Source organism: Dromaius novaehollandiae, chromosome 6, assembly GCF_036370855.1.
Source record: "Dromaius novaehollandiae isolate bDroNov1 chromosome 6, bDroNov1.hap1, whole genome shotgun sequence".
Lineage (NCBI taxonomy): Eukaryota > Metazoa > Chordata > Aves > Casuariiformes > Dromaiidae > Dromaius > Dromaius novaehollandiae.
Window position 1 is genome coordinate 32,870,938 of NC_088103.1, and position 19,829 is coordinate 32,890,766.

The 19,829-nt window shown below is 46.4% G+C and overlaps 1 protein-coding gene across 4 annotated transcripts in view; it reads left to right on the forward strand.

The window, feature by feature from the left end:
* The window catches only part of FBXW4 (F-box and WD repeat domain containing 4), a 65,322-nt gene that overhangs the window by 9,468 nt on the left and 36,025 nt on the right, over positions 1 to 19,829 (forward strand). For all 4 annotated transcript variants that reach the window (XR_010389744.1, XM_064514135.1, XM_026102931.2 and 1 more), the window contains exons 2-5: positions 1,952 to 2,047; positions 4,782 to 4,967; positions 6,114 to 6,246; positions 8,550 to 8,644. Coding sequence is in view for 3 of the 4 variants with exons in the window: in XM_064514135.1 (XP_064370205.1) it covers positions 1,952 to 2,047; positions 4,782 to 4,967; positions 6,114 to 6,246; positions 8,550 to 8,644 (510 nt within the window). In the remaining variant the exon portion in view is untranslated. The remainder of the gene's footprint in view (positions 1 to 1,951; positions 2,048 to 4,781; positions 4,968 to 6,113; positions 6,247 to 8,549; positions 8,645 to 19,829) is intronic.

The window sequence follows — 19,829 nt, forward strand, 5'->3', positions numbered from 1 at the left end:
GAATGTAGGTGGAGAGCCTGAACTCTGGGAGAGTAATAAGCAGTGAGGAGGCTGCTGGACCTGACCTGACTTTTCAGTGCTGTGCATTCCTCATCTCAGGCGGTACCTTGCCCTACAAACTCCAACAAGTGCTCTCTTAAAAGTGGAATTCCTCTTCTTGCAGCCTAGGCTAACTCTAGAGACTTAGATTTTTTTTTTCTTAAGGGTTAAGAGAAATAAAAGTAAATTAAGGAAGCTCTGAGCTCTTTATCTGGTGTAGCTCTACTGATCATAAACTTAAGGTTGCAAAGGTTTCTAGGGGACGAAAAGCTTTTCTGTGTGTGGTTTCTGTTTTTGTTTAAAATGGGTCACATGCCCAGGAATGCAGTCAAATTATAATGGTGACTAAGTGCCGGAAAGCATAGAAAAGGGGAGGGAAGGGTGAGCAGTGAAAAAGGAGCCTGAGGGTATGTAGGAAAGGCTGGGAAAATGAGAATCTGGCCAGGCCCTAGGGCCAGGTTAGAGATTCCTACACGCATTAACAGCCACAGGAGATGTTTATTTACAGGGACCTAATCTCTGTTTTAAAAATGATAGAGCACCCAAAAATGTCACTTTTGGGAAGTGGGTTGGGGGCATTATGGGAAGGGGAGGAGGGAACTGGTCCTGGTGTGGGCACCAGTCCCTGATCTTCATTTCATCCTATGTGGTTGGGAACTATTTGCCATCGAGAAATGCATAAACAAGGAAAAATCCTGGTGTAATGTAATAAGATGGTTCACAGCCCCCAGTTGCAAAAGATAAGTTGGAAAGCTTCTTGTGTTCGTACTTCTCTGATCCTTTCTACCAGCAGTTCCACTAAGATATTAAATACTTAAGCTTAGAATATGAGAAAGAGAGAAATTAAAGTTGCCTCTTCTTTTTTCCTCCTCTCTTTAATCAACCCTGGATCATGAAAGCAAAATAGATGTTGAACAGATGATTTAATTGGGTGACTTAATAAAGTAGTCATTTAGACACTAAAGAGACCTGGGCTCCAGGTGTGGTACCTACCTTTGGTCACCTTTGAGCTGTGTTGATCTTGGCCTGTCCCATCTCACAGGTCATTTTGGCAAATCCTGCCTTGTTGCTTTGCACCGTTGCTGGTTTACTTGAGGAGGTAACTGGTATTGTTGTGTGCTTAAACCAGTGGTTCTCCAAATAACTTTGTTTTGTATCTGAGCAGCTGAGTATGAACTGCAGTCAATCTTCTAGTAACTCTGAGTGTAAGTACGGAAATTTCCAGCAGTGCAGTGGGATTCTCTGTCCTTTGAGCTGTGGCAAAGGATGGTCAATTTTACTTTTGTGTGTATGTTTGTATTGGAGGGCTACACAGACGAATACATTTTATTTTTAGTCCAAATCTATCTTGATTTCTAGTTACTGTATCTGGTTATGTCATTGTCAGGCAGGTGAGGGTCTGGAGAGGTTTCTTTGCTAGTGCTGGCTAGATACTTTCTTCTGACGTCCAGTTTCAGTGTGCTCCTGACTAATTTTTCCTCCACCTGTTCTTAGGTGGTGATGTCCTTATTCTAACTGTCTTTCTTTAGTCTCTGTTAGGCATACTCTGTTTCTTTTTTCTTTTCTTTTCTTTATTTTTGTTTTTTGGAATGTCTTCTTGCTGTGATTACATTTTGTTTGAACCTGTGTTGTGCTCAGCATACCAGATCAGCTCTTGGTCAGATCTAAAGCTTTTACTATGGCAATCACTGGGGATGGCTTGCTTTGTTGATGAGCACCCACTCTGCTCAGTGTTCCTGTCTCATCAACTCTCACAAGTGCCCTTGCTCAAGCGTGGCTCAGGCCCCGTCAGTCTTTGTCAGCTCGTCGTTTGTGGAACCAGAGTGATAATGTACCTGTGACCAACTTGCTTGTGTTTGTTCTCTGTATGGCATCGGTCCTGGTTGCTCATCTCATCTCTCTTTCTTTGCAGAGCAGCTGGCGTTCCAGTGAAAGAAAGGGTGAAAGTCTCTCAGAACTGGAGGCACGGACGCTGCCGGAGGGAGATACTGCTGAAATGGAAACGCAAGCAAGTGGCTCCTTTCTCTTCTGCTTTGTTCTGTGTCAGCTGCAAAGGGGCCTTGGGTTTGCATCTGTGCCCTGAAATGAGACATTTCATGCTCCCTCTGATCCGTGGGGTTTTACAAGTGGTATCGCTGGCCTATTTCGGATGTTGCTGGCTGGCTGGATGTGGGATAACTGGAGGTGTTGTCTTGCCCTAGGTATTCACTCTGAGAGCCAAGAGTTTCCCTCTCAGTAAGAGCCTGAGTTTGGCATTGTCCTGACCTGTGCAATTATGCTTGGATTCAGTAATCTTTACTTCAGACTCCAAACTACTGCGTGCCTTAAAAGCTAGCTTGCCTATCTACTGCTACATACCATGGGCAATTTTCTGTCCTGCTCTCACAATGAGCATACCTTGACCCCATATGTGGACTTGTGTTCTTTGTGTCTCCTCAAAATGCTTGTTTTCTCACATGCTTTGTCCTTCCTCTAGATTTGGACATACAAATCTAAAATGTTAGTTGCTATTCTACCTTATGCTTCCCTGCTCTACCAACAAAATGTATATTTGACATTAATTAGAGGAGATTGTTGCTGTCAAAATCTTGCTTGCAAAGGTATACTCACTTTTCAAATCAAGGAGTGAGATGGGTCTCGTGTCTGAGAACTACATCTAAAGTTTCAGCCTTCACATTGTTAGGCAGAGGGGAAAAATGAGAGGGACTATGGTTTATTATTTGCTGAAGAACAGAGACCTATTACTGAGCTTACATGCCTTTTGGTGCTATGTAGATTGAGGTGGTGGATAATGTGCCACTGCTTGTCTGAAGCCCTGGGGACAGCTGTAGTGAACAGAGTGGTTCATGGTGAAGTGCTTGAGACCATCTGTGAAGAAGGGCTCTGTAGATGTTGAGATCATTACTAAACCAGCCTCCCAAGTGAAAATGCAAGGATGGATTTAATGAGGCCACCATCCAAACTGTGTGCCCTAATTTTCATTTATCCTGCTTTCAAATTCGTTACTTCTCCTTATGAAAAAGCTATAGAAAAAAGGTAAAAGCTAAACTGCAGCAGGAGGAGAACGACAGAAACCGGCTATAGTCTAAGGAAGCTGGATATTCACTTGCTTTTAGAGGGCTGCGTGGGAGTGGAGGAAGGAAGAGGAAATCAAAGCCCGCCTTAAACCAAAGCTGCTGCTCTAAAGTTGCCTCTTATTTTTCCATGCATATGACCAAATCCCAAATGAACGCTATAACCTACGCTTGACTATTTAGCCCCTGTGACTAAAAACCTGTTATTAGTGATAGATGCAAGCAAGCAGACAACTTGTGTCTAATAAACTGCCTTGTCCTCTTGCTTGCTCCTAGTCCCTTGTTGTGATGATACGTGGTGCGGCTGTGTGTGATGGCTCTATTGACACAGCAAATCATGACCTCTGAGGATGAATGAGCTGCAAAAAATGAGAAGGCCCCTGCTTTCAAAGCAGCTTGTTCCTTAATAGGCTGAAAGCTGAAAGATTGTTCTGTGGAAAGGCTCTGGTTTTGCTCAGTGTTTGCATGGGTATTGATGCACTTGGCAACAAGTGTGCAGCGTGGAGACAATTTCATGCATCCGTGCCCCATAGACACGAGGCCAGTGTCTCTTTGTAGCTTGCATTGCTGTATCCAGAAGGTCTAGTTGTTGATTCTCTGGTGGCTACACAAAGGCAAAGATCAAGAGCTCACAGCCTAAGTGCCTGTTGTAGCCTGTTATGTCTCCTGTATTTTGGGTTTACTTCAAGAATAAATAAACTTGTTGTGATGATGCACTTAATTCAGATATTGCTTGAGTGTCTTCTCTCTTTTTTTCTCATTTTCCCAGGAAGTTTGTTGTAACTTGTATCTTCAAAGTACTTTGGAACAGCTCTTTAAGAAGACCATGGCTTTTGTGCCTTGCACTTCTCTGTAGGGAGATTGCCCCAGTCCCACAGTAAGGGACAGAAGGATGCATGATCTCCTCTGAAAGATAAGCCATGGAGATCAAGAGATGTTGTTCTTCTGCTGTTCTTGGCTCAGAAGTGGAAGAGGTGTAACCGTAGAAAAATACCTCCTCTACATGAGGAGCACAAAGTTCTTGAATACCCTCCAGCCCCTGCTTCTTCTCACCCTACTGCCTTATATGTGAGGGTACAGAGTACACAGGATTTCTTTCTTCCTGTCTGTAGGAAGATCTGTGCTTCATGTGACCTGCTCCTCTGCTCAGATGTGAAACATCAGCAGCTTTATGTTCTCTGCAGGACATCAGCAAATTATGTGTGGGATCAGGACTGTTTGTGCTCACACAAAGAGCCTCATATTGAAGGCTCTTTTAGAAATGCTCGGCATAGCTGACGAATGCCTGATAGTCTAGTTTCTTAAAAAGTGCAGGGCTCATCAAGAGGGGTCAGGGAGCCTTAAGTATTTCCTATCTAAACACATTAGACTCTTGGCCATCTTCTCTCTCAGATTCCATGCTTGTCGTTTTCTTCAACTCTTGGTTAGAAAAATTCCAGCAATGCGATCTGCTCTGGATGTTGCTAGAGAAGCTTCATTTCTTAGCCATGCTGCTATATTAAGCCCTGCTTCTGCATGTGAGCAGCAGCTCCAACTCCACTGTCTTTTTGGAGTAAACGTTGGCTTTTGTTGGTATGAGTATGGGTGTGATCTTCCCCCCAACCCCAAATCATTTTGTTTTGTTTTTATTTTTCTCTTTCTCCCTCTTAACCTGCTGTCTGTCTGCAGCTTGATGCCCTGGATGGAGCTGGATGGCGAGTATTTGTACCTCTCTCAAGCCGAGAACATCGAGGCTTACCGGCTCTGTCCAGACAGCACAGGTTTGCAGCGCCACCCTCAAGCTATCTTCTCTGGCCACCAGGAGGACGTATGTCGCTTTGTTCTTGTCAACTCGCACGTCGTCAGTGGAGGGGGGTAAGTTTGGTGTATGAGAGAGCCCAGTGAGTATGGTGATGAAGTCGGAAAGGTTTTGTGTAACTTCAGCCTAGAGCAGAGAGGTCAGTCCTGCCATAGAGCATCCGTGTGTGTGATTTGGTTCTGTCCTGAAAAAAACTCCGCTAAAGCAATGAAGGAGCTGAGTCTCATGCTGTTGACCATGTGAACTGCCCTTTCCTCTTTTAAAATTGTGTAGATGGGTGCCACGTAATCCTGATTGATCTGCAAGGTTCATTTCTTTCCCTGTTACAGTCAGGGTTGCTAGACCGTATTCTAATATTCAGAACTGCTAGTTAACTGGGACTGCGGTTGTGCATAAAGCTTTCTAGAGACAAGTACCTTTATTAGACATACTGATATAACTGTGCAAAGGGGGAAAACTGCCAAGCTTTCCAGCACACAAACACTTCTCCAATTAATTTTGCATTCAACCGAGCTGTTTCAGTTAAAGGAGAAGACAGAACTGTTGTTCATAAAGTTTTAGCTATTAATGTACACAGCACTTCACAGAATTGGGAGAAGCATAGCTGTCTGCACTGGATGTCTTGACTCTCACCTGTTCTTTACCACCCACCCCCCCACCAGTCCCGCATCTGAAATCCAGGCAGCAAATGAAGGCATGCATTTAAAATTCCAGTAACTGTATTGGTTGAAAAAAGTCTGTTTCTTTGTAGTTACTTCAAAACACAATCCTCTATGTGGCTGCTCTGGAATGAATGAAAAGCTGAAACTCGGACATGGCAGAGAGCTACCTGCTTGCTTGTCAGCTTACTCCAGCTGTTCAGCATCCAGATACTGCTCTGAGCTTGCCAGAACCCTAGGAGGAGGAATGGCTGCTCTGCTGGTTTGTGTGACTTAACCTAAACCCATCTTTCCCAGGTGGAAAGGTGCCCAGCAAAAGCAGTTGTGTGCAGCAGATCAGGCTTTTAATGGCCAGAAGTGGGGTTTTAAGAGAACAGGTGATGTGTAGGGAGTGGAGGGTCAATGAGGTTGCTTGAATTTCAGCTCCCCTGAGAGATCAGTCATGGCCTTTTAGTGGCGCTCCCAAACATGAATGGAAGGTGCTTGGCCAGCCAAGGGAGCTGCAGCTGAAACAAGCTTCCCATCTCGGGATTTGTTTTTCAGGGATGGGAGTATTGTACTTCACAAGATCCATGGCTCCTACAGTGTCAAGTTTTCTGCGCATGAACAGGAGGTGAATTGTGTGGACTTTCAAGGCGGCCTCATCGTGAGTGGCTCCCGGGACAGAACAGCAAAGGTGAGCAGTAATGATCCAGCTGCTGCAGGTGTTGCCACAGAGGTGACTGCGGAGGTCTTGTGCCATGAAAGTTTGTCAGCAGAACTGTTGTGAGCCCTGGCATGTGTGTCTGCAGGAAGAGCACTGGGTATCTTGACGTAAGCTCATGTCTCTGAAAAGATGTTTGCTATGGCTTTTAAGGCTTTTAAGAAAGAGGTTTGGCAGTACTTTCAGATATCAGCTGCTGCTTTAAGCTGGAAGCATAGAAGAATGCTTTGCTTCTTTCACTATGCATTTGTCTAACACAGCAGTGTGGAGATCCATGCCAGTCAGTCTGAAATTTGCCCTACATATCTCAAGCATGTCCTTGCTTCCAGGAGTGAAGTTAGGCTATGGACACCACCAGCTTCCACTTTTCTCTCTTCACATAATTGGCATCACTGAACCACATGTCTTGGCTGTTTCTTTTTGAGGTAGAGCCTTGTTGGTTTTTGTTCTTTGGATCTGGCTGACAGCACCATGTTCCTGTGTGGACCTGAAGAGCTGTTCTCCTGAGCTGGTCCCCAGCTCTGTTTCAGTAGTTTAGGAAACTCCATGCGGTTGTTTCACCCTTGTCCTGCTAGCATGATGCAGTACCCATAGCATCTTTACAACCACTAGTTTCATTGTTGGTAAATGCTCTGTATTGAAAGCTTTGGTTGTTGCTCAGGATAGGAACCTGGTATACTCTCCTGGCATGTGTCACAGAGTGGGGGTAAGAAGAAAAACTACTATTCCTCTTTAATAAGAAGGAAAGCTGGAACAAAGAGACCTAAATGTTTTTTTCGAGGTTTTATAGGAAGTCTGTGTTAATAGGTAACTACCTGACAGGCTGCTGAGTGGCGTTACCTTATCTGTGCTACTTGGTTCCTCTGGATGGGCGTGCTTCTGGATGAAATAACTCCCAAGCAGAGCTGCGTTCAGATGGAAAGAGCACTGTCTGGGATGCTGCTTGCCTCCTGTGAGCAAGCTCTGGATGCTGCTTTGGCATTTAAACAGGGCTGTTCCTCTCTGTTCTGCGGAGCCCCTTTGGGAGCGTGCCTTCTTGCCGCTTCCCTGGCAGCAGGAAGACAGACCTCCCCTGACCTTGAGAACAAATTCCTGAAGGCCAGAAAGGAATTAAGGCTGTTTTTCCTGGAACTACTGTGAGATCTTGCCCACCCAACGCTCCCTACAGCACAGGCTCTAGGGATGTTCACCTTTTATTTTTTATCGTTGCTTGTGTGGGTTGCCTTGTTTGCCTGAATGAGACTCTTGGAGGGTGGAAGGGAATCCCTACCAACCTTTTAAAGGGGCTCTAAGTGTCTAAGCTAGTGAGGGCTCTGCTGAGTGTTGATTAGGGCTAAGCCCTGAAGAGCTGCTAATGTACATTCCTGTGTGATAGGCACCAGATAGTGTGCTCTGAGCAATATTTTTAACCTGTAGGAGATAGGGATGCCTTAAAAGAGTTAAGCTTTTCTGCTGCTTTTGCTGACACTAGGTGCTAAATTCCCCGCTGACAAGAATAGCCTGCAATCCTGGGCATTATCAACAAACAAACAAATAGGGCACTCCCAGCTTTGAAGTCTTGAAGTGAAACACTGGGGGTAGGTTACAGAGGACTGGGGTGCTCAGGCCCTGTGAGCCAAGAATGGGGGCAATGCTGGATGAGTGAGGGCCACAGGCAGAGGCCCCAGGGAGAATCTGGGGGGCTTTATAAGGACTCAGAGTCAAAGGAGATGGGGAGGGTGACCCGGTAGAAGGGGATGTGTGCACTGATGGGGGAGGGAAGAGGGTTTTCTCACATTGTCAGCAGGCAAGAGGGGCCTCTCTGAAAATAGCCTGGGGTATGCTTAAGAAACCTGGTCCAAAGGTGATGGCTTTACACAAACCCCTTTCACAGGACACTGAACAATTAATTTTATAGGTAATATGGATGAAAATATTTCCAGGGATGGTGCAAAGCCTTCCAGACCTCTTTGAGAACAGCAGAGATTTGAACAAATCCTGCTGCTTGTTCCTTTAACTATAGAAGATGAGAAGTCTCTGTGCTGAGTACTGCCCCAGCGACGTGTGGTGTATCGGGGTGATCAAATGGGATGGAAGGTCATAGTCATAAGCTGAGTCTTTGTGCAACTTTAAGTGCTTGTTTCTGCCTGTGATTGAAGGTTCTGCTTCTCAAAAATAAGCAGTGGGAATTCAGTCAGAAGATCCTGGGAAGGGGGGTATGGCAGTTGTGGCAGCTCATTAGCTGTGTGCATCCTACTTTCTGGGTGATCTGGTGTAACATGCATCTCTCTCTCTAGGTTTGGTCCCTGTCCGCGGGCAGAGTTGGGCAGTGTCTACACACAGTGCAGACAGAGGATCGAGTGTGGTCCATTGCTATCAGCCCATTATTAAGGTAACTGAGATCTCTTTATTCCCAATTTCCAACAGAGAGAAGTAAGGATAGGATATGTATCTGCAAATTTCTTTGAGATGCTACTGTGACACCTCAAGGACTTGATGCAGGTGGAGGCTGACCAAGTGCTTGTGCCTTTGGCAGGAAGTCAGGGAAGAGCATGGTGTTCTCTGTTCCCCAGTACAGCAGAGTGGTCCCTTCATAAAAAGGCTGTGAAAATGGCCACCTCATTCCTGTTACTGCTTCAGGTGGCATCTGCTTGTCTGCATAGTCAACTCTCTACCCTACTCTGCCTCGCTAGTTAGGAGCGATGAGCCAGATCATTTTGAGGTTTTCTATGCTGAAAAGATGCCAACTTATACTGAACTTTCTGGGAGAAGAGATACCAAGCAGAGAGATCCCTGCTTTTTGGTTTGGGAGGCTAGCCTGGACCTGTGTGCAATGAGGAAAACTCAGTTTTCTTTGAGATTGAGCATGCTGAAGTGGAGAAGGTGGGAGTGGAGTCCAGCGATAGTTTTCCAGGCTCTTCTGCCTGTAGCCCCGTGCTGCTGATACAGATGTAATGCTACAATTACAGCTTCAGCATGGGAGGTATGGGCAATACCTATATCAGTGTCTTCCAGGAGGTTTACCAAAGTGCTCCAGTTCATGACAAAGTGAAATTCTGAGACATTTAAATGATCTGTTTCTTTGGTGTACTTTTAACCTGGTTCTCTGCAAGAGAGATTCCTCCTCTGCCTTCCTCAAGGGAAGGAGGAAGAAGAGCTGTTGTTGCTGTCCATGTCATATCTACAACTAGTGAATTTTAGGCTTGTGGAATACCAAAATAATTCCCATAATTTTGTGCTTGATAGATTTCTGAGCTTGTTTTGAAGCAGCAGAAAGTTAGTGGTTTGGAGCTAATGGCATTATCAGGGAAATGACCCTCTGGGCCTGCTGTATTTTTACTGTTCCTCTGCCCCGCTGCTCCCAGTGTTCGAGACAGATAACGTTTTTGAAGTATGTGTGTTAATGCTGCTGCAGGATGTTAGATGGAAGCCCTTTGCTGTCTTCTGCTCTGCTAGGGCCCTGTTCTAGTAGACTGGCCCTGGATCTAGTGCCACAACTGGAAAGAGCCCAGCAGCATGCTGCTTACTACTCCTAAGTGATGACCTACGGAGGTGGCCTCTTGTCAGGACAGCGTTCCTCTCCCTGGCGCGCACGCTTGTGCACGCTCTCTGTCACAATATTTACCCACTGTCTTCCCCCCCACCCCTTTCCTCCCTGCAGGGTGATAAATGGGAGGCTGTGGAACAGCTACCCCATGAACAAGTGGGCTTAAATTGTGCACTCTCATTTTCTTTTGAGGCTTCAGACTGTACCAGCCTCCTCCACTAGCCCTACTCCCCCTGCCCCTGATATTTTTTTTTGGGGGGGGGGTGGAGAATTAGAGCCAATTAGCCACGTCATTAATTCTTCAATTTGACGGCTGATATAGCAGGGCCTGAAACACGCTGCTGACCTCGTATAATGGGAACTCTGCTCCTTAACATATTGACGATGGGAGAAGTTAATTAAAATTCCACAGAGAGAAGGTGTCGGCTAACCTATAAACCTGTCGCTTCTCAGAACAAATCGCAGCTATCCTAGAAGAGAGAGAGGATCAGAGCAGGAGGGCATGTGGTGGGGGAGGGCCAGGGCAAGGGGCAGGGGAGATGAATTTTTCACTAATAGGTTTTATTGCTTGCTGTCTAATGAGGGTGGATATCAAAAAGATAATAATCTGGTTTCTAGCAGGGTCTGCTTTGGGGAGCTCTGGCATATGTTTTGCTTGCAAGAGTCCGTATTTCACCAGTATGCATTCCCTATGCACTTGTGTGCAAAGCTTTTCCTCCCTTGCAGTCCCCATCCTTCTGGCCAGAGTTTGGTACAACTGTTCCTCAGAAAGGCTGAATGTAGCCCGTAACCTCCTCTTCTTCCTAAACGTTTGATGTGCCCTCCTGATTCTTCCTTCTCACTTGCTGGTGTAGACTGAGAGCCCTTCCCTGAGGATGGATGGTTCTGCTGGTGTAGAACTGGTGCAGAATCAGGCTTCAACCACTTGAGTATTTTGGCCCATCATTGCAGAGAAACCTCCAGCCCTCTGATACAGACACAGCTTTGGAACTGCTTGAAACAGTTGTGTATGGTGGGATAAGAGCAGGGAGGACTCCCCCAGCCCTAGGGGGAGTGTTTTAGCTGTTAAAAATTGCCTCAGAGAGGCTGCAGATTCCTGACCTGGAGGTTAGCCAGGACTAAGACTCCCTAGAGTAGTCAGGGCTGTATTCTTACTGAACCTCAGCTGTTAATGGGCAGGGCTGAACCTCTCCTTCTTGCTTTTCAATGGTATCTCCCTCTGTGTCACTGGAGCTTCCTTACGAAGTATCCCATGCACTCCTGACTCGCATGCAACTGGGTTTTCTGCTCTCTCTGCTGTAATCCTGCTCTGCTGGGATGCTGCTTTAATAGACAGTGCCTGCACCCCCCAAAACTAACATCAGTAGGCAGGACTAGTGCCATCCCCAAAAGAAATGTGTATGGAGTTACCAATGTTCCTAGGAACAGTCAGGTTGTCTTCAGCCATGGATATTTGTGCTCTTGAACTGCAGCTCTTCTGGCTTCAGGCATCTCTTCTGGCTTTTCTGCTTTGAGTTGTCTGCAGTTTCCCTGCAACAGTACAGAGGTCCTCCTGCGGATGCCCTGAGATAGGGAGGAGGCTTCCTTGTTCTTCCTGCAGTGATGCTGAGCTGGCTGAGAGGTTCTGCAAACAGAAAGTGCCCTTGGGGAGAACAAGTCAGGAGAAAAGGCAGCAGAAAGGTACCAGGAGCACTGGATCTCCTCCTATTGCTGTGGGGGTGAGTTGTGCTTGGTCCTTTGTTTTATCTTTCCAGCTATGGAAGGGCCTTGTTGAGATGCCACACAGATGTGCATCATTAGAGCTTCATTGCCTTGGGGCTCCCCAGCAGTGTCCTGCAAGGCAGTGAGGATGGAGAGGGCACTATGTTCCTCCTGGGTTTTCAGCAGGTCTCCTGCATACCTTTGCTCATCAGTGTTATCACTTGGGATAGCAGAGCCCACATTACCTGTCACTTTGGGGACTAGAGAAGAGTCTGAGAATATCCTTAAAATAGGGTGCTTCTGCTTGCTTTGGCAACTTTTGCTGGTCTCCAAAGCTGTCCTTCTGCAAAGATTAGTAAAATGCTGTATTTCCAGGGCACTGTGTACCCTAAACCATGTTTCCTAGCTGCTTGTAATCCCCTTCCCCGCTGAGTTCATTTGCCTTTTGAACTCTACATCATGCAGATGTTAAACTTTCATTTACTGGTGCTTGCTGCAGTGACTTATGTGTGCTCAGGGACCAGGGCAAGCCTGAGTGCAGTGGACCAATTCAAATGTGCAAAGTGAGGCAAACCCAGGCTTTTCTGGTGGAATAGTGGCACCTTCATGCTTTGTGACTCCCTGAGGTGGCAGTAGCCAGGGAAGAGAAGTGACCACTGTACAGCATTTAATTTGAGGAATAGGCCTATGGAGAAAATGGGTTCTAATTGCTTGGCATTTATGACTGCAGAAATATAAGGCTTATGATATATGTTGTACTTCTGAAAAGCCGCTTTATTCAGGGGAAACTTAGTTGCAGTGCATTTTTTTTCTGGTCATAGAGAAGCTTGTAAACTGGAGGGAGAGAGAATAAAAGTAGACCTTGATGTTGAATTCATTATTTATCTTGGATTTAGAAATTCTTTGGTGTTGGATTAAAAATGCGTTCAAATTTAAGCTGGCTTCTCTTCCTCAGTCTGGCCGTAGATGTTTGCTGTTTAGGTTTTAAATATTTATCATGAGAGGTAGTCTTCCTGTGTCATACTCTAAGTGTGCTGGCTTTTAACCTAAGAAAAGAAAGATGGTGGAGGCACACAAATGATTTTTGTATGTGAACCTGTAGACAGAGAGCTGGGAAGCTTTGTGCCCAAGTTTGGGGAATGCCGGACAACCGTAATGTGCCCTATTGTGGCAGAGATATGCTTTTGGTGAAAAGATGTCCCTTTCCAACTGCATCATCTGGCCTACTGGAGTAGGTGACCTCTGCTTGCAAATGTTGCCTTGCTGAAATGCAAGTTTATTCCGTAGAGGAGAAAAGTTTGTACCCAATACTAGCTGTACTGTGCTGAATGTTTTAATTGAAAGGAAAATGAGCAGTTCTGTGAGCAGTGGAATTTAAAAAGCCAGGTTTGTTCTGTCTCTTCCCTTTATGCCCAGTGTTGTGATTGAGACTCGACTCCTGTCTTTTTAGATGCTAGTTGAATCTCTGTTAACTTAGTTGCCGCTTCCATGGGAGATTATGGGGGTGTAATATCTGGGAGACCTCTGCCCCTGCGGACAACTTCAGGCAAACAGTAAAACATAGGCAAGACTTGCTGGGGAAAGGAAGGAAGGAAGCAGGGGAGTTATTCACAGGTACCATGACTGTATGGGCTTCTTTTTTTTTTTTTTTTTTTTTTTTTTTTTTTTTTTTTTTCCTCCACTGGGAATAATCAAAATGATTAATTTTGGAGGCTGCTTTTTAATGGCTGTTTGGAAGTTTTTTGTGAAAGTGAAACAATCTGATTTGTAGATTGCATTAAGGCAAGGCAACTCACTTGAGTTGGAGCAACTTTGCAGTAATTTTAACTGTACATTTTGGAGCCATAATGTGCAGCAGTTGAAGTCCGTGATAATATTCCCTCCCCTCCCACCTCCCTGTCTTGTTGCTCCACTTTTATCAGCAGACATCCCCTACTGCACATGAAAATGAGCTGTTGGCTGTAGCGGTGTTCTGTTTTGACCTAGCTTTGTACAGTTAACCTCTCTGAATCTGCTATGATATGGGAGGAGGAACGGAGTTTTATTCTGCTTTGTGCATTGCCAGCAAAATAGCAGGCAGCAATAGCTCTGCTGTCCTTTGGGATTTCTGCAGAGCCTGGTTGGTTTGAATAATTGAGAGGAGACTCTGACTTGCAGCTGTTCCTTGAGTAGGGGCAGGAAGAACCCTGCTTGACTGTGAGGTCCCAGGGTGGGTTTGCAGAGTTAGAGGTGTGTTAACTACCGTCTCTCACTGACTTCAGAGAGGTATCTGGATACACTTTTCTAGATGTATGCAATAGTCGTGTCTGACTTGGTGCTCTCTTTCAACCCAAAGCTGAAGAGCAGGAAATGAGTAGCAGTTTCTCTTTCCAGTTTCTCCCCTCTGGAGCTAGAATGACACCCGTGTCTTATCCACGTGCCCTGACTGCTCCCTTGATGTTGGGAGGAAGAAGTTTGTTTTGCCACCTTAATTGTGCAACAGTGGTTCTCCTATGTTCTCTTCCCATGGGTGAACACATCAACATGTGTGTCTTTTCCCTCTTTCTTAGAAACAAACACCCATGTGAATGCTGCCATAGGTCCACAAACTGTGCAACTTTTCTTCAGTTTCTTTACTTTGCCCGTCATACCTCACCTGGCTAATGGCATGCTCCCTCCTTGTCACTTTTGGGCAGAACTCTAATGTATAGCTCTGTGATATACATATATTTTCTATAGCTATGTGAATTGGGTTGCTAGTGGTTGTGGGCAGGTGGGCTGAGGTTCTGGTAGGCAGTAGCTAACTGAATTAAATCCCAAACATCTGTTTCTAATCCAGTGAAGCCATGTTGCATATTGAGGCTTTTTTTTTTCCTCTGCAATTTTTTCTCATCTTTCCCCTTGCTTGAGGGAAAGTCTGCCTCAGGAAGCTTGGGGGAAGCATCTTTCTTGGGCTGCTTGGTTTGCACAGGAGAAACTGTGTCTGTTTAATCGATATGACAGAAGAAACTTAGTCTAGGAGGGGGCTGGCAGCCTTGTGTCTTGAGGTTTCTATTTCCAGTTCATGATCGTTTTTTCTTTGCTTTTTAAACTTGCCGGGGGAGAAGGTAACTTCAGCAGACCTTGGCTGCTGTTTACCTTTGCTGGGCTGTGCAGTGTGCCTTTGTTTTTCCACCTTTGATCAGTGTCCTGCCGACAGATAATTTAGCAATTGCATCCCAGGGTGGAAGTGTGGAGTTAATGTTAAAGTTAGTGCTCCCCCCCCCCCACCCAACTTCTCTGGCTTGATGGAGCAGAGAGGGGTAGAGGGGAGGCGAAGGGGGTCATAAATTCTAGACCTGGTGATTCTGCTCCTAATAGAGAAACTAAAGCCTCTGATGTCTCTTCAGCACTTTCATTAACATTTAAATTAAGGGTTTGTTTTTCAGGCAGCTTCAGAGTCGCTGCCCTTTCATAGCCTTACACATGGAGGCTGTTCGTGTTCTCTCTCTTTCTTTCTCCAGTTTACAAATCAGTGTACAATAGTAATCATTGCCCTATTTTTTTTCTGATCTTCTCTGGGGAGGGCAGCAACCTGACAAGCTGTACCAGAGGTTCAAAGAGAATCAGACACTGACTGCAGAGGTGGATGGGCAGGAGTGTAGGAGTTGAAACCTGGCATAATTAGAGTGGTGTCTGTTCCCTCCCCTGCCTTTCAAAGGGTTGCTTTTGGGGATGGGGAGAGACAGAGGGATGGACCTTTCTTGCAAGGTAAGAGCCCCAGGTGTGGATGCCTCTAACCAGGCTCAGCTTCTACTGTCAGTCCTCCAAGATGTGGCTGGAGGTGTCATTCAGAGGATGCAGCTCTTGCCCTGAGGTGGGAAGTCAAGCTGCAGTGTCCTAAGATAGCAGCCTCACCTCTCTCAAGGAGTGTTGATTCACTCTGAGGACAGCAGGAGGCTCATCCTTAGCCTGCCATTCGCATTTGAAAGGAGGGAGATGGTGGAGGATATTGCCCAGAAGAAAGGACCTCACCTCCATCTTCTGTGCTACAGCACTGAAGTCATGTCCGCTCTGGGTGCTGCAGCTTACCGTAGAGGAGGCAGCTGGTCGACAGTGCCAGTTTTGATCTTGGCTTATGATAACCTAAACCAGGCCATGTATTGCTGTAGCTAAGTAACTTATGGTATAGGAGATAGTTTAACATCTAGAAGAAAAAACTTTCACCTGCTTCAGCAATTTTGTAAGAGCCAAAGAATAAGGAGACAGTTTTAGGAACCCACTAGCTAACTTCTGGGTTAGAATTTAGTGGCAATGACTTATGTAAACACGTGTGAAAATACAGTCTCTGTCCCAAAGCTCTTCTGGAATCTGACAGGAGTTGGGGGACTCTGAGTAAAACTGAACTGGTGTCTTTCATGAGCAAAAAGCAGACAGAAGGTGGAGGAAAATGACCCAGCATATGAGCAAAGTGTTTAGCGTAGTGACAGTTGCAGTTTTGTTGTCGTGACTCCCCCACTGCTCACGTCTTCCTTCCTCCACCTCCCTGAGTTTGCTTGCCTTTCCCCGACAGCTTGGTCTGGGAAGGCTTTGAAGAGTGCCAACTGGATGAGAGCAGCAAGCTGGCAGTGGGATTGGGAAGGGTATTCCCTGCATGCTGGTAGGTGTGGTGCATAGGAAAGAATAGCAGAAGTTCCTGTTTCTTCGAGATTGTTCCTGCATGTGTTTGGTGGTGGTCATGCTTTGTAGTATGTGGCTCTTCTGAAGGACCTCATTCAAAATCATGCACTTGTGGAAGCTTCCTACATAGACTGAACATTGCTTCTGTTACAGGGTAGGGGGTTTTAGGCCTTTTTGTGTAAACTACCACAGACTGCAGTCTGTCAGCTCCTGCGTCACTGTTGTCGGGTTGAAGTATTATGTCTAACTGTTCTGTTACTGAGCATGTGTTGATGTCTTTTGGACAGCAAGTGACACAGTACAGCTTTTCAGGGGCAGATGATCCTGTCATCCATATTCCAAGTGCTCTGGAACTCAGCAGTGGATTGGACTTCTTGGTTTTCCATCTGACCCACACTTTTGTGACTTTCTACTAGTCTGATTGCTCTGTCCAGTATCGCTGCAGGTGCGTCCTAACTGTTCTCTTGGGAGAGCTTTCTTTATAGTCCCAAGAACTATTGCCATCAATGTCGTCTTGGTATCTTCACCCTGTATAATGTAAGGGAGATTCGAGATGTCTGCTGCACACCACTAGCATCTATCCTTTCTTCCAGGTGCTTCAGCTTTTGGAAGTTCGTAGACTCGTGTCCAGCCGGCTCTTCCTCTTCAGGGCCCAGTGTCGCATGGTGCTGAACACAGTTTGTGAAACCCAGTGTATGTGAAAACTAAAGCTGTTGGGAATGGGAAGAGGTTGCTTAGTACTTGTCACACAGGGTCCTTAATCGTGACTTCTGAGCCACTTCTAGCGTTGCTCAGTCTGTAACTTTTCATCAAGGAAGACATTTAATTTAAGCTCTCTGGAGCCTGGATGCTAGTGTGGAGTCTAACTTGGCTGCCCCAGCGGTACCCAGGGCAAATGTGCCTGGGCACTAACTGGGGTAACTCCTCCTAAATTCTCTTTGGCAGCTCCACTCTATTTATGGGTGGGGAGGCCGTACGGATTCCTGCCCTCCCACCTTCCCCCCGTGTTGTCTCAAAAGGCCCTGGTGCATCTTTGATTAGGTGCAGGTCAAAAGAATTTCCACATGGTGACCTTAATAACTGGGGTTGATTGGCAGGCGGTCTGCGGAGAGGGAGCAGCCTGTCCCTTTCATCTCCCTTGGTGCCGTGCTGGGACAATGGACCAGCATATTTTCCTTGTTGTTCCTCATTTGAAAAGGGTCTGGTATCTCTACTAGGTACCTGTGACATGGGGGTCTTGATTGGGGTCTCATAAAGGGCCCTGTCAGTGTGTCCAAAGGCCAGGAATACAAAGGCAAGCAGTGGGTGGGGGTCTCAGCTGACCACTGAAGAAGGGAGGGGAGGGTCTTGGAAGCAGTGGAGGGAGAAGCATCCCCTGATGGGAGACCTTAAAGGGGGGAGGGGGGGAGGAGGCGGCCCATTTTTGTCCCGAACTCATCAAGCACATCTGCAGAATTGTCCCAGCCGCTGCCTCCCAGTTTCAAAAGAAAATGATCGTTTGATAAACCGTCCTGATTCACCACTTTCTCACAAGGGAGGGAGACCCACCTTTGACCTCTATGATTTCACATTGGGCCTAGTCCCCCCCCCTCCAATTGCTAGAGAAACTTTGAAATGCATCCCTTGCGCTCCCTCTCCTTCTCCCTCTTTCCCTTTACTCTCTCTCTTTCTCTCTCTATTTTTTCTCCCCCTCCTCCTCTTCCCCCCCACCCCCACCTTCCTCACTCTCCCGCTTTGTAAAAAACCCAGGCGTACTGCTTTGGAGTTTAGGCAAGTAATTAGTAAAATCTTTTCTGCAGCACAATAAAACCGCAGCGCTTGGCCTGCATATTCCCACAATTTACATACTCGCAGGCATCCGAGAAAACAGGTGGCATTCCCAGTGCATTGCTGCCTATGAAAATCGTTTGGAAGGCAGGGAGGGGAGGGTGCTGGGACCCGCTCGCTCCTGCGAACTATAGGAATGTGCATGAATATATTAAAATGTTTTCACACAATGCTTGCATTTTCCAACGGGAAGAGGCATCTTCTGGATGAAAGGCAGCTGGCCCAGACGCAGGCCTCTTCTGAGCACTCTTTCCCACTCGGGGTTTGTTCGCATGGACCAGATAGAGAAGGGGCCTGGGGGGAGGAAAGGGCAAGGGTGGTATCTCCAAAGAGTAAATCTTTGTGTGCCTCCTACCCACTCCCTGTCTGTGGTCCCATGAAGTCCAGTTGTGAGGCAGTCGGGGCTGTGGAGGGGGGCAAGAGGGGGAGTCATCAGAACTTTCTGCAAAAGCCTTTGGAGCAATTGCAAATCTACAGAGGAAATAGCTTGTAATGGAGCATATAGTGCTCTGAGTGACGAGATTCAGTGGCTGCAGCAGGAAATGACTGAGAGGGAGCTGGCTGTCTTGGGCGCAGTATTAGCAAAGTGCCTATTAATAATAAAAGCACATTCTTGTAGTACTTTTCCAGCTCTGTCTTATTGTCCAAGAATAGGCTGATCAGCCCTCAGCCTGTGCCGTGTATTCAGCTGCTCCTTTCCTCTTTCCAAGAGAAGAGGTCGTTGCAAGCTGTGCCACAAGTGGAACCCGCGAGTTCCTGCTCCATCTTGGTCTGGGTCTGGGTCTGTTTGGTTGCATTGCCCCCTAAGAAGCTGTTTGGGCTCTTTCAGCTTGTAGGGTGTTGACAACAGATGTGTGGTGATCAGGGACTTCCTTTCTAGCTGCCATGAACTGAAGGAGAGAGTTGATGCAAAAGCTGGCAGAAGCTGGACAAAAGGCATGCATGAATGGCTCAGCCTAGGAGCAACCTGTGCATGTGGGGAGACCCTGAGTTCAGCTCCAGGGATGCTGTTTTATTTGAGAGTACAGTGCCCCGTTGCTTCCCAGTTACTGCTGGCTCTGGATATGTTTTGTTGCAGCTGTAGCTTAGCCTTGAGGCCTGTAAGCAAGAGAAGGGGATTGAGAGATGGGATGCAAAGAGGCCTTGTAGGAGAAAACAGAGGTAGGATGAGGGCTATAGGGGTGTGTGTGTGTGTGGTGGGTGGGTGTTTTTTTTTTTTTTTTTTTTTTTTTTTTTTTTTTTTTTTTTTGTGAAATGGCCCATATGTTGTCTAAGGGCATGTGGTGTGGTACCAGCATGGTGATCTGGATGTCTGTCTCACATGTGCTACAGCCATAGCTTTTGAAAAAAGCTCTTCTGGACAGGTATGCAGTCCAGATTGGCACGCTCATGAGCATTTACATGCCTGTCCCCAACCAGCCAGAACCAGGGCAGCCCAAAGTTATGGCTGCTACAAAGAGCTATCCCAAGGCCCACACTGTCCAGCTCAAGCCCCTGCTCTCCCAGAAGAACATATCAAAACACAGGCTCCCAGAACAGGGCATAACCCATCAGAGTGGGGTGGGAAGTGCTTTCTCTTCAGTTGAGCTGACTTGCCTTGTCCTTTTTCGCCAGAGTATCTCTGTGGCAACTGGGGAGAGGATGTATTTCCCTAGCCCTGCAATGAGCATAAACTTAAACATATCTTGAAACCTTTTGCAAAACGGTGTTCTTGCATGGCAGCTGTTCCTAAAATGGATCTGCAGCAGTAGTAAAGCTCTGTAATGTTTTTTTCTCCCAGTTGGCCTGGCACTGGTCTTAATGGTGTTTGTCATGGTGCAAAGGTCTTTTAACTGTTTGTTGGAAACATAACCAACATCCCTAC